This window comes from Psittacula echo (assembly GCF_963264785.1).
Source record: "Psittacula echo genome assembly, chromosome: 2".
In the NCBI taxonomy this organism is placed as follows: Eukaryota; Metazoa; Chordata; class Aves; order Psittaciformes; family Psittacidae; genus Psittacula; species Psittacula echo.
In genome coordinates, this window is record NC_137737.1 from 72,141,133 (window position 1) to 72,155,598 (window position 14,466).

At 42.9% G+C, this 14,466-nt stretch overlaps 1 protein-coding gene across 1 annotated transcript; it reads right to left on the bottom strand.

The window, feature by feature from the left end:
- Positions 1–1,238: 1,238 nt before the first annotated feature.
- On the bottom strand, positions 1,239–7,974 carry NQO2 (N-ribosyldihydronicotinamide:quinone dehydrogenase 2; the record flags this gene model as incomplete). The annotated part of the gene is given in 6 exon segments (XM_080610479.1): positions 1,239–1,412; positions 2,595–2,696; positions 4,692–4,805; positions 6,211–6,341; positions 7,831–7,953; positions 7,956–7,974. Coding segments are annotated over 6 exon segments (663 nt in total).
- Positions 7,975–14,466: the final 6,492 nt, after the last annotated feature.

A 14,466-nucleotide genomic window follows, 5' to 3' on the forward strand; every position in this document is an offset into this window, starting at 1 on the left:
ATATCAAATTGCAAAGACAGCTGTTGGGTAAGCTGATCAAAGTAAGAAATTGTGTCAGTAAGTGAGAAACCCACCCTTGGCCATATGCACAAAAACGGTTAACAGCTCTCAAGGACAAAAATAATTCCACGAAAGTTTAAAGTAAAAGTCATAAAATCATAGAATAGTTAGGGTTGGAAAGGACCTTAGGATCATCTCGTTCCAACCCCCCTGCCATGGGCAGGAGCTCCATGGATGGATATATGGATGTTAAGAGCCAGACTGTCATTTTGTCCCCCTAGATCCTGGCTCACAGACACACAGTGCTCCTGCAGGTTTTTGGGTATGTGTTCTGCCTTGCCAACTGCCAGTGCTGAAGATCTCTGAGAAGGCCCATCTAATGGTGGAGGGGATGTACCCAGCCCTCCAGACCCAAACAGCAATACTGCCTGGTGTGAAATGGCAGGGAACAGATAGGATTCCTTTTTGTCTTTACTTAGAGTAAGAAAAACAGAAATCCCTTTTATTTTAGAGAACTACATACTTTACAAATGGGAGCTACGTTCTATACCGGAAGGCAACACGTGCACATACTGCTATATGAGATTTGTATTCGTTTTCCTTCTTTTCTGTATCTGTTATAGCTTTAATATTGCTTTGTAAATACATGGAAAAGCCTAAGGCTGTCCACAAGGCTTTACCAGCTATGTCACTGTGCAACTGTATGTCCTTGTTGTACGTACGTGCATTATTATAATGTACGTGCATTACTCATGATCTCACTTCATAACTCAAAGGCGCAGGTGTAGAGCCCTCCTTTAAAAAATAGGATTCACCATAACAAGGTTGAGTATGGGCAGCATATTCCCTGGCAAATAAGAAAAAGTGGCAGCTGGTACAAAACCAGTTTATTTAAAACCGTAATGTATTGTTTTGCCAGAAGCAACAGTACAATCTGCAATTAAATACCACTTGTGTTATCAACCACTTGTAGGCAGGATGTCACTCTATATGAGCAAGGATAATTCCTCACAGAGTTTTTCACTTCATTTTTCACTTATTCGAAGAGTTTCTCTTCATTGAAGAGAATCCCTCAGGAATCAGTGAAAATGAATGCTATATTGTCAGTTAAGCTGTCAGTTGTAGTACTCAAGATACTTAAAATACATTTGAATTAGGAGATTAGCATTCAGATATTGATATAAAGTACAAAAAAGAATAGAGATAAGAAAATGTCTCTGCAGTCTTGGACCAGAACATTACTTGAAATACCAATCGGGAGAGCAGATTATGGGCTCTTCCTTCCAAAGAGTCCTCAGACGCTGGGCCCAGGCAGCCAGCATGTCCTTCCTTTTCTCTTCAGAGGCATACTCCGGAGCGAAGCAGATGTGAGGTGCAAGGACTTTGACACCACAGAAGTGCATAATTCCATGCTAGACTCAAAGCAAAGAAGGAAATGCCTCAGTTCTTTAATAACTAAGTATTATATAAGTAACTCAGTAAATAGTCTTTCACTTGTAATTCAAGCATGTGGAAGATTCAAAACGGAAACTACTTCTCTGACCCAATATAAGGCACATTTTCTAAACCTGTGTATTTATCAGGAGAAGGGAAATAAACTGCAGGATTTTATTACCTATCCCAGCAGTCATTACTGAAAGCTAGGCATTAAGCAGAATGACATACAATACACTGAAAAATAAGATCAACTTCATTTATTCTGCTCTGTAGAACTTGTTTTTAAGCGCTATTAAACCCACAGAACTTTTCTCTTCAGCTGCTATATGCTGTTAAATTTGCAAGGATCAGACACAGCCTAAAGTTCATTGTACTGCTTGAATCCCCACAGATTGTTCCTGAACTGCAGTGTATCTCTCGTCTATTTCTAAGCATTGTTTTTTAACGTTTTGCCTCTGGCTTAGCCAAATGATACTTAATGAAGGTTAGTGCCTTTCAGATCAGCTGGCCTTGCCGTTTTCCCTCTGTGTATTTCTGAATTTACAGTTATGTTTCAAGTTGTCATATTGGCTTGCAAGCTCTGCAGCTAGATAGCCTCAAAAGGGCAAGCAGCTAGAAATGACAATGGGTAGGACACCAAAGAATTCAACCACATCTGTGGTACTGTATCAAGAAGTAGCTAGCACAATATGCTTTACCACCTAAATTTCTCAAAGCATGCTTGCTACTTCTGGTGAAAGTAGCAACACGAACAGGTATGCTGACTTTTGTATGCTGATTAGTAATGCCAGGAAAATGTGTGACTCCCCTGCTGCTCTGTATCCTACTTGAATCAGGAAGCTATGTTGAGAATAAATCCTGCGCTCTAGGGTGAAAGGAAATCCTGTAACACCAGAGAAACTTTCATGGCGAGCAGTACAGGCTTTTTACAGATTCCAGTCTGGAGGAAGGGGAACAAAACAACCCTAAAACTGCAGACTTTTAAAGTAATCTCAGGACTTCAGGGCCTGATTTAGAACCTGCAGATGCTTGGAACTGACAATCTAATTATTTCTTATTATATTACATTTCACACAAAATAAACAATAATACAACATTAAAATGATTGTAATAATAAAAATTAAGGCAAAGAACAACCAAATATTCATATATTCTACCTGCATGGGCCACAGGAGATAGCGAATATCGCCATTGATACTTCCTTTTGCATACATCTCTTTGCTTCCTCCAGTGGTGAAAGAAAACAGGGCTAATTTGTTCTAGAGTTAAGAAAGTAGAGCTTGAGTTAGGCTGAATAGTTCAAGAGATATTCAGGAGAACCTAGGCAGCATATTTCTAGAGGAGGTGGTGTCTTTTCTTTCCCAAACCTTATGTGTAGTGGCAGCTCTGAGGCAAAGATTAGAATCATAGAATCATAGAACAGTTAGGGTTAGAAAGGACCTTAAGATCATCTAGTTCCAACCCCCCTGCCATGGGCAGGGACACCTCACACTGAACCATGTCACCCAAGGCTTTGTCCAACCCAGCATTGAACATTGCCAGGGATGGAGCATTCATAACTTCCCTGGGCAACCCATTCCAGTGCCTCACCACCCTCACAGTAAAGAATTTCTTCCTTATATCCAATCTAAACTTCCCCTGTTTAAGTTTGAACCCGTTACGCCTTGTCCTATCACTACAGTCCCTGATGAATAGTCCCTCCCCAGCATCCTTGTAGGCCCCCTTCAGATACTGGAAGGCTGCTATGAGGTCTCCACTCAGCCTTCTCTTCTCCAGGCTGAACAGACCCAACTTTCTCAGCCTGTCTCCATACGGGAGGTGCTCCAGTCCCCTGATCATCCTCGTGGCCCTCCTCTGGACTTGTTCCAACAGTTCCATGTCCTTTTTATGTTGAGGACACCAGAACTGCACACAATACTGCAAGTGAGGTCTCACAAGAGCAAAGTAGAGGGGCAGGATCACCTCCTTTGACCTGCTGATCACGCTCCCTTTGATGCAGCCCAGGATACGGTTGGCTTTCTGGGCTGCGACCGCCTACAATTATACAGTGGACTGAGTGTCAGGGCTTTGGGCAGAGACAGGTTAAAGAAAAAAGCAATTAATATCTGACACCTGTATATGAAGCAGGGCTAATCCTTATTCTCCCCTATGCAATATTTGGAAAACTGGCTGGAAAGCACACTATTACCAAGAATTTCTTTATTCCTGTCCTTCCTGAATGCAGAAATTGAATGCTACAGCCCTCCTTCAAACCTTGGGCTTGCTTGTCACTTGCCAAGGAATAACTGGAGAATAAATTATTCCTCAGGTGTTCTAAACCCCTGTGTTTCTTCTGCTTCTGTAATGATGGTATTAAGCCATGGGCTTATGCTTGGTTTCTTTCCTCTCAATTTTAGCTTCTTTAATTGAAATAACACTTTTCCAGTGCAGTATCTGAACTGCCTTGAGCCTGCACCCAGCTTGCAGCTATCATCTCTGTGAGGCAGCCATTTCTGAAATTTAAACAACCTGAAATGTTTGGAATTTTTAAGATGATCAGAAATTATAGGGATTAATATGCAGCGAACATAAATGTGAAATTAATATTGGTTGTTTCTGGACGCTGCAGTTGTTACCAAAGAAGATCCACTAGACAGTGGGACAAAATTTTCCAGGAATATTCGCAGTGTCACGGGGAGTTAAAAAATGTATGAATTGTCATCCACAGATACTGATTTTGCCTAATTTATGAGCCACAGAGAAGAAAAGGTTAAAAGAAGATAGCTGGAATGGAGGCTTATGCACTGGGTATTTCAGGTTTCTGATTAAGTTTTATAGTTTTATTTCAACCTTTGACATCTAATCCAAGAACAGGATCTTGTTACCTATTCTAATATGTCACTTATTACAGACTGGTTCATTCTTACAGTGGTGGGAAGAATGACAGAATATAGTTTTAGGAAATGGATCAATTTAAACTGCCTGCAAGCTGTAGGCCATCCCAGTGCACTCTGATAAACCTACGAAATTATAAAAACTATTTTGTAGGCCAACCAAAAATCTCTAGATCAATTAAATCTTTAGGGACCACTGCATTCTCCATAACGTACTCCCTTTCAGACAGTTTTAACAAGCTAGACAGTTACTCAACCAAAGCATTATTTCAGGACAACAGAAAGTGAGAGCTTTCTACAAACATAACGGAAAAGTAAGACCAGTGCTCCCAAGATGATTGTGCAAACCTTGATCTCAGTAAAATAATCTCAAAAACGTACCTTGAGCAAACCGGAATCGTAACAGTTCGGAAATTCGTGAGCAAATCCTTGGACCAAGACTCTGTCCATCCAGCCCTTCATGATTGCTGGCATGCTGAACCAGTACAAGGGAAACTATGCAAAAAGTAATTACCTTGTTAGCACAGAGTCTGAGCCATCCTTAGGCCTGGTCTATAGGCCGAATCCTATTCTCTTAATCTGTTCAGGTCTCATACATGCCTTCTTGCAGCTGTCAATGAACAGAGGCAGTAACTATGCTTGGCAAAAATAACTGAAGTGCTTTCTCTCTGTAGTAGTCTCAGGTACCTACCTGAGCATCTATAGCACGCTAGCACCATGGTAGATGTTGAGGACTTATATACAAATTAAAGTTGGAACATGATGAAGCAGGAAGGTGCCATTTAATTTAAACTTAAGACTGCACGGAATTGTGTCTCCTATTGCTGAAATGCAAAAGGAACAGTGTTGTTGAGTTACAAATTTGCTGTTGTTTCAGCCTGGATAATTGTGCTACCGAATTACTGCATTTGCTGTTGTAATGACCCGAATAATTGTACTACTGATCTGTATTTGTTACTGTGCCATTCTTAGAGATAAAGCGTTTATTCTTAAAACTTCTGGTCTGGTGTCTGTTACCATATTCCAAACCTGTAACTTGGTGTGGCTGCCTTAAACCCTTACACAGATTTTTGAGTGTAGATCTGTGTTTGCTTTGTGTGAGCTCCAGGACAATGGGATAGTATCAGACTGCCTGATAATATGGTATGATTATTCTCATATTGAGAATTATAGTATTATTAGACATTAGGAAAAAATTATTCTTGTGAGGATGATGAGGCACAGGAACAGGTTGCCCAGAGAAGCTGACTGCCCCATCCCTGAAAGTCTGGGTTGGGTGAGGCTTTGAACAACCTGGTCTACTGAAAGGTGTCCCTGCCTGTGGCAGGGGGCTTGGAACTAGAATGAGCTTTAGGGTCCCTTCCAACCCAAACCAGTCTGTGATTCTGTGATTTTACACTCAGTAGTTTCTGGTCTGAGCTGCTCTATGCAACAGTTTTGGAGGGCAGGTAGTGTGAGGACCAGTCTTCACAAACCCTTTGCAATCAGACAACCTTTAAGTAATAATTTTTAAATGAAGCACTGCTGGGAATTTTACTCGTGTATTTTAAGGTTCTAATTTCAGGTGCCTTCCTACTGCTCAAAAATGTCAGTGTGGAGCCATTCTTTGTGTGAAAAATTCATACTGTGCTAGCATGAATAATACTTACACATGATCGGGGTTTTTTTTTTTATATATATTTTCCAAAATCTACAAACTATCAGAAAAACCTGACACCTTAAAATTGCTATGCTGGATACAGACTGTTTTGTATTGATGGTAGAGTTATTACTTCTTTTTACTCTGGCTAGATTCAGTGTCCCTAAAAAAACCTATAATTTTTTCACTTACTATTGCTTTTCTTTTGTTCAACCCTGTACATTACAGCTGAAGTCTTCTAATACAATTTAAAATAATGACCTGAAAAATCAGTAAGTCTGCTTCCTGCACCTTCTTTTGCTCTTCAATGACATCGCTGGACAAACCTCCTCTCTTGTAAGCCTTCAGTGTTTCCATGCCATAATTGAACTCTTCTGAGTTGTGCAAACAGCCTGTGGGTAGAAGTGATGAGTCATTCCTGGCCCTGTTTCTAGCATCACAGCCAGATAAGAATTAAATATACATTGCAATCTCCAGGTTTTCTTTTTTTTTTGGGTTTTTTTTTGTGTGTGTGTGTTTTTTTGGTTTTTTTTTTTTTTGGGGGGTGGATATTCAGCATCAGCACAGCTGATGGTGATTTGGTTTTAAACTAAAGTGGAATGCAGTATCTGAGGGTACTAAAACTTCCGCCTTTCTGTAGCAACATATGAAGTGCAATAAGAGGACCTAAGCTTGGCTCAAGATTCTGGTGATGCATGTGGATGATTTAAGAGAGTTTTGCTAATTGCTCTGCCCCTGCATTAGAGATTACTGAAACTACCATTCAGTCACAAGCACTATGTAGCTGCTTTTCAGCCTCTGTTGCTGGGAAACTCAGCCAGGGCTGTGGAACCAGTAATGGCCAGCTCTGCTGACTCCACTACACTCCGCTCAGTCAGATATGTATGAATCAGTTATGCACATCTATTCTGGAAATCAACTAGTACATCATTAACCTCTAGCAAAGAAAGGCCTCATGAACTAGCAGAGTAGCATCATCAGCTATACTCTAACAAGTCATATAATGGTATCTGATGGCATTTCTCACCCATGAGAAATGGACTTCAGCATTAGATTGTGGACACATATTAATGCATATTTCCTTCTCTGAAATGTCACTGTGAGACAAGGTTTATATTCAGGAGTGGAATTTTAGAAATGCTTACGTCTGGTCGTTAATAATTTTCTTCTTGCTTTTGCCAGTGCTTGCACTGAACCTGGGCCATTTCTTTTTGATTCTTGTTTTAAAGAAAACTTTAGCTGTTGCAGATTATGTCATGGCTTAATGGCTTTCCTAACCTGGGAAAATACTAAGTGCTAGTAAGAGCACAGTGAAAATACCACATAAGTCTAACAAGAGCATAACTGTCTTTCTCAAATCCTAACTGCATCATCTAGTGATTTCTAGTAATCATGTACAACCAAGGAAGTCCAGAGGTGCCAAGACAACTCAAAAGTGCAAGCCTGAGCTAATTTGCAGGAAATATTTGTAACATTATTTGTTAAGAGAAGGTCATTCTTAGAATGTCTCTGCAGCTCATTGCAAATAGCATAAAAATAGTATTTTTCCTCATTCACTTTAGTCTGAAGGCAAAACACTTCCACAAATTTGTACTATACAGATATTTAAGTTTTCTGATTGAGAGGCCATTTCTACTGATTGGGTTTATTTTAATGAAGATGATACGTGTTGGGTTCTTGCACTGATGTTTCTTAGTCAATGCTAATAGAAAATTAAAAGCTGGGTCTAGATAGTTGAGGGATATTTCTAGAAAATAATAGCAACTATTTTGGGGAGTATACCTAACAGCATGGTTCCGGACTGCTAATTCAGCAGCATAGACAAGGTGAAAGTTTGTCTTGTCATTATTGCTAAAAAAAGTGTATTTTGGCTAGTCTCACCAACAATGTCATTTCTCGTTGCTCTTGGTTCAAACTGCATTGCATATAAATCAGACACCGTGACACTGCAGCCCTGCTTGCTCAGTTCTTCCACAGCTACCCTCTTCAAAGATCCATTGAAAGACTTGGGTTCTTGATGTGCATAGACTATCAGTACTTTTCTCCCTGGAGGCAGAAAGAAAACCATAAGTTATCGTTGAGTATAGGAGGCAGTTATGAAACAGTTTGTGGAGCCAGGGCCTGGTCCTTCATTTTTCTGTACTGTGTTTCCTAAGCAGCATAAAACTAGTGAAAACAGAGTGAAAGTGGCAGCATTTGACTCCTGCTTGGCAGCAATGAGTGACTCATGAGAAACTAATCAGTGAATGCCCCCAACCCAGCAATTCTGTGCTGCACTGGGCTTTCCTACATAGAACTCTGTGGACAGTGGGTGCGTTTCTATAGCAGGTCACACTGTTCTACATCAGCAGAACCCAGTCCCTCCTACTTAGTCAGCGTTGGTATTTATCTTATTCCACTACCTCCCAGAAACACTGGCCCAACAACAGAAAAAACCCTGAACAACCAAGCTGTCGCTGGTTTAGCTCTCTAGGCTGGGTCAGACAAGCTACAGCGCAAGTGTGAGGGGTGGGCTGGGATCAAAGCAGTGCCAGCTTAGATTCCCTGAAAATGTTGTAGAAACCATTTTTACAAGCTCAGAGCATCTTCCTACTGCAGTGTGGGATCCTCTCATCTTCCAGTTCAGTGCTGTGCAAGTGACAGCATCAGGGTAGAAGTTTAAGATGCCGTTATCCCACTTCAGCATCATCACAGCAACTAGAAAGCAATGTGATCTTTTCTTAGATGTGTGAGTGAGCTCTCTAGCGTACCTCAAACTGCTGAGAAAGTGGATTTAAGGTAAGCTGAGGGGCAAGACGGGTACATTAGGATGGAGCCTCTTAAACTGATATGCCAAGATGCATCAGAGTTTACTTGGTCAAAATTTTAATTGGATGTAGGCCATTCAATTTTACTAACTCTCTAGCAAAAGAAAAACATTCATCACTGAACACAGGAGAAAGGTGAAATACTTTTATGGGGTAGTAGTTGTTTATACATAAACACTTCAGAGAGGGGAATCATAGAATCACTGAATACCAGGTTGGAAGGGACCTTGAGGATCATCTGGTTCAACCTTTCTCGGCAAAAGCACGGTCTCAACAAGAGGTCCCAGCACCCTGTCTAGCTGAATCTTAGAAGTGTCCAGTGTTGAGGAATCTGCCACTTCCCTAGGGAGATTATTCCAATGGCTGAGTATCCTTATTGTGAAAAAATTTTCTCTTGTGTCCAAACGGAATTTCCCTGGGAACAACCTGTGTCCATTTACCTCTCATTTTTTTCCATGGGACTCCTTGTAAAAAGGGAGTTTCCATCTTCTTTGTAGCCACCCTTTAACTACTGAAACATGGTGACAAAGTCTCCCCTGAGATTTCTTTTCCCAAGGCTGTACAAACCCACTTTTATCAGCCTCTCCTCACATGGAAGGCTTCTCAATCCCATCCACATCTTTTTTTGCATAACAGGAACAAAACTTGAAAGCAGTATTCCAGGTTGGAAGCCAAACAGTACTCCAGACGGCCTGACAAGCACTGAGCGGGATGATGACTTCCTTATCTCTGCTGGTGATGCCCTTGTTGAGGCAACCCAGCATCCTATTGGCTTTCTTTGCCACAGCAGCACACTGTTCACTCACATACATTGAGCTTGTTGTCCACCAGGGCCCTCAGGTCCCTTTCCACAGAGCTGCTCCCCAGTCAGGTGGATCCCAGCTTGTGCTGCACTTCCAGGAACTATTGAAAATGACTGGATCTGCTGCAAAACACACAGCTCTTGGCTCCTGACTGCCAGCAGGGAAACTCGGGGATCTCTTCAGTTCAGTTTCTCCAGGGGATGCAGAAGCTGTATGGCCCAGAGTGCCATGGGGGTGACAGGCAAGTTTAAGGTGTCAGAGATAATAGAACTTGAGCTGTGAATGCTCAAAGAAAAAATATGTCATTTTTAACCCAAGTTATTAAAGGGTTATAAGGGGTGATTATTTCTTCAGTGTGCACAGCATCCAGGAAACAACAGCTTTGCCAAAACACTACTAAAATTTGTGATCAAATGCTATCATATATTTGAAATGTGTATAAATGACTTAAACCCCTGCTCCATACCTTACTCTAATATCAACAGCAGCTACCCCCTTGCTGTTTCCACTACCTCTTAGCAACCAGGTAGCTCAGTGGCTGGAGATGACACCAGCTTGCAGATGCAGTAAGGTGAATTCTGCAAGCTGCTGGTTTGCTTCCATTGCGGTGGAGTGGAGGGCACGCAGACACGGTGTTCGGGGAGACTGGAGTTTTCAAAGGCATCACTCTCTGAAGTCATTTCAGTCGTTTGAAAAAGGAATACCTCAGTATCCCAACTAAACGCTGCAGATAAGGACATGCCAGCGTGCTCAGCCCTGAAGCAAACAGCATTTTTATTAGTATTTGTTCTTACCTGCCATTTTCTGGAAGCTCTTCAAACTTCTCTCCTGAGAATCCAGTGCGGCCTGTGTGCAGTGAAACGGCAGATTTGCTTATGTGAGACACATCAGGAGAAGGTAGAGAGAAAATCGCTGTTTCGGTAGGAAATGCACCACTCTGCGTGGATGCGAGGGGGAAACATCGCGTGAGTGCCTGCGTGCGCCTCCGTGTGCGTGTGACCGGCCGGAGGATGCGGTCGCCCCGGCCCCGGGCCGTTCACCGGGCACGGCTTCGCCATGCCGCGGCACCCGGGTCGGGCTCGGGATGCCACGGACACAGCCGTGCGCTGCTCCGGTTTGTCTTGCGTCCCTCTAGAAACCGGATTGAATACGGCCCCCGCCCGTTCTGCCCCGGCGCAAGCCGCGGCGCTGCCTGTGCCGCTCGCACCGGCCCGCAGTGCTGGGCTGCTTGTACCTGCTGCCGGTGAACCCGTGCGGCGGGGCTGGGAGCGGCCCTGCTGCCGCGTCAGCGCGGGGCGGGGGGCTGCGATGCGGGCTCGGGTCCTTGCGGGGCTGCGGCTCTGTTAGTCACACCGCAAGCGTTAGGTAGCCCGCTTGCCGCTACTCCACGTGGTGATTAGTGCGGGGTAACATGGGCGTGCTGGCGGTTTTTTATAGCGAGTGCTGCTCATCCCCGAGTGCTGCCACAGGGGGAGGAGTCGGGGTGGCTCATCCCTGGGTACCCCTGCAGCTCCTCTAAGCATTCGGTGAGTCTTCACCCATCTACCAGGAGCCAAGTACCATCAGCTGCGGTTTTAAAATGGAGAATCTGAGGTGGAAATCAAGTAATTTGGCCTAGCGGCCTGGGAAACAAATGGCTAAGCTACCTATGTCCTCCTGCAGTGGGATGAGCAGAAAACCTCTGAGCAAGCTCTGCGCTGTGTTTTCCAGCCACTGCCCTCTGTGCTGTCAGGGTCAGGGAAGACACGCACCCCTCAGCTATCTTCCCTGGCTTCCCAGGGAGAAGGTGACACAGACAGTGATGCAGGCACTGGGGACAGCTCTGTCTGGAAAAGGGCAGCAGCAGCATCAGAAACCAAGGCCATAGCTGTCACTCACCGGCATATGTTGAGTATAAAACATGAACCCAAATTCTGCTTGGCTGCACCCTCCTGGTTATAGGGGAAGAGGTGTGGTGAAGAACTGGGCAGGGATTCCAGGAAACCAGGTTTGAGTTTACTTCGCCTCAGGTCGTCGGTCTTATCTTTGTCTTTTCATCCCTTCTGGTAACAGAAATAATAAGGCCTGCTTACAAATACTCGGTGTTTGAATGGATAAAAGCTGTTGGTATTAGTATAGTGCTAGCAAGTAGAATTCACTTTTGTGAAGACTGGGCAAAAACTAGGAAATAAGCTGAAATGGACATAGCACAAACTGCTGAGTTGTTTTTTTTATAGCAACAAATGTTCAAGCTAAAAGTATATTTTCCTTTATTTTCTCCCCTTCTTCCCCCCCACATAACGTCTCTTTATGGTAAGACATGGGAAACTAAAGGGCAAATGCCAGTAGTTTATATACTGTACATACATAATGTTATCTGACAGACTATTTAATGATATCCCCCCGAAACAATGTAAAGACAAAAAAAATTACACTGTTTCTGCTAACTTTTCTCTATTCAAAACTCACTGAGTATTAATGTATTTCCAAGGGATATATATATTCTCCCCCTGGCTCCTGTTTTCCTCCTCAGCATTCACCCTGTACTGGAAATTGTTTCTGCCTGGACATCAGCCGGGCATTTGCTAGGCCTCTGCTCTGCCAGCATGCAGCGTCCTCTGGGACACTGTTTCCATTCCTGTCCTAACCTTCTGCTATCAGGAGCCTGGACAGAACGAGTGATGGCTGTCGCCCAGCCTGTGTGTCCACAGCTTTCTTTGGGCTGGGCGGGAGCTGAGACATAGATTAGAATCATAGAATAGAGCAGTGGCTGACACGCTCGGTCTTATCCTGACAGGAAGTATCAGAAGCACTCCTGGGTTTCCACTTAGGTTTTGACATAGCTCCTGGGCTGTCAATTATTCTGGTCTCTTGGAGGTTTAATGTAAAGAGTGTGCATAACATGTGTAATGTAAATGGCTGATTTTCTCTTGGAGCACTAGATGGTTTTGTACTCCCCAATATATAGTTATTATATCTGTTATTAATGTTAACATTTGAAAAGATCAACCTGACTATAAAACCAGCATTAAAATAGGAGTATATTTTGCGGAGGAAGGAGTTGAAAGAACATATTTACAATGCATCAAGTAGATAAAAACCTATGCTAGAATGTTTCACAGGTGTATCTGTGGAAAGATAGTTTTACTGCTGGTAAGTAATAAGTAACAGGCTTTTAAATCTGGAAAATAGTGCAATACTGTAAGTAGGCATTGTGATTTTAGATACATGAAAGTGGTAGTTTTAATCTTAAGGCCTTTATGAATTTGAAGAGCATAAAATCATTGAGTATTTCTTAACATAAGATTGACAGCAGTGATCTCACATGTTGAGGAGACACCCGTTCCCTCATTTCTGAGTAAGACTGTAAAAATTTACGGGATTAGTTCCTGTGTTAATTCCTAAAATACATTTCTTTCAAGTATCCTGGAATGATCTCTAATAATTTCAAAAATTCCTTAATGTTTGTCTTTGGCCGAGGCCCATTATCAGGATTTCAGCAGCCACATTCAGCAATTTCTTCACCATCTTGTGCGCACCCATTAGTTTTTCAGAGCTCTTCAGAGAGTTCTTTATGAAACTCAAATGTCATACTTTTAGGACTACATGTATTTTGCTGTTTGGGCAACTGTGTGTGACAGAGTGAAATTTCTTGCAGCCTCCTCCTCCTCCCTCTCCTGCTTCCCCCACCTCCTTTAAAGTTCATTACTACTCAGGAAAGTGTTGCAGTAACTCAAGCACCCTCTGAGATGTTAATTTTGAAAGGTTTGGGATGTTTCTTATTATCTTCCCCCCCCCCCCCCCCCATTTGATATACCTCTCTCTAGTCCTGCTTTTCAGTAAGAACTTTTTCCCCATTTATATATATATATATATTTTCTGTCTGAGGACCTAATTGCTAATTACCAATGAAAAAAGTAGCTGTGGCTAGACTGGGGGAAAATTCTCCTGTTGCTGTCAGCCATTCACGAGCACTGACTGAGCGAGTCATGCGTCATAGGAAGTTTGGGTATTTTCAGTTTCTCTTTCTTGCCATTGACACAAAGTGTTCGTCTGTCTAACACAAGACAGAGAACATAAGAAAATTAAAACTATGGTAGTGATTAAGACCAAGGGTCCCTTCAACCCAGAACCCTGTCTCCAACCCTGCTCACAAGCAAGAGCCAATCAGCACTGACCCTGCTGCTCTCAGCCGGCAGCTGTCTTCAGCTCAGGCCTGGGCATGTTGTAGTTTGCTTACGTGGTAGCCTCCAGCTTTCCTCTTTGTCAAGCGCTTTTTTCTAGTCTCCCTGCGGATCCATGCCAATGTGCACTGCCCTTGGCAAGGACTTCTACAGGCTCAGTTCCTGTGTGAAGAAGATTGCTTTGCATCTCATTCCTATCAGCTTCCTCTGCTACGCCTTAGCTTTGTACTGGGAGCGACAGTGAAGAATCAGGCCCCCCTCATCCCCTCTGTCCCTTGGTGGTTTTGTGGACCTGAGTCATATGCCTCCTGAATCACCTCTTTTCTGGGCTGAAGGGTGTCTTCAGGGGGTCTTCGTTCAGAAACAGCTGTGTAATTTCAGTCCTTCCTAGTGCTTTTCTCTGCCCTTTTCCAGTTCTGCTGTGTCATTTCCTGAAGTGAGGGAAGCAGATCTACATACTGTGCTCACAGTATGGACATGCCTTGGATTTAACCAGTGGTATAATGATTCTCTGCTCTGTGGTCCTAGTAATTCCTACTGCAAAATTTGCTTTTTTGACTGCTACAGAGTGTTGACCTGATGCCTGTGTGGAATTAGCTGTCATAATTAGAAGATTTTACTCCTGTATGGTGGTAGTCAGCTCAGAGCCCTTTATTCTAAATGTGAGACCAAGATGCTTGCTTTGTCTCTCATAAGCATCTCGTAATATTCACAGAACTAAAAATAACTTAAAATTGCCTGGCA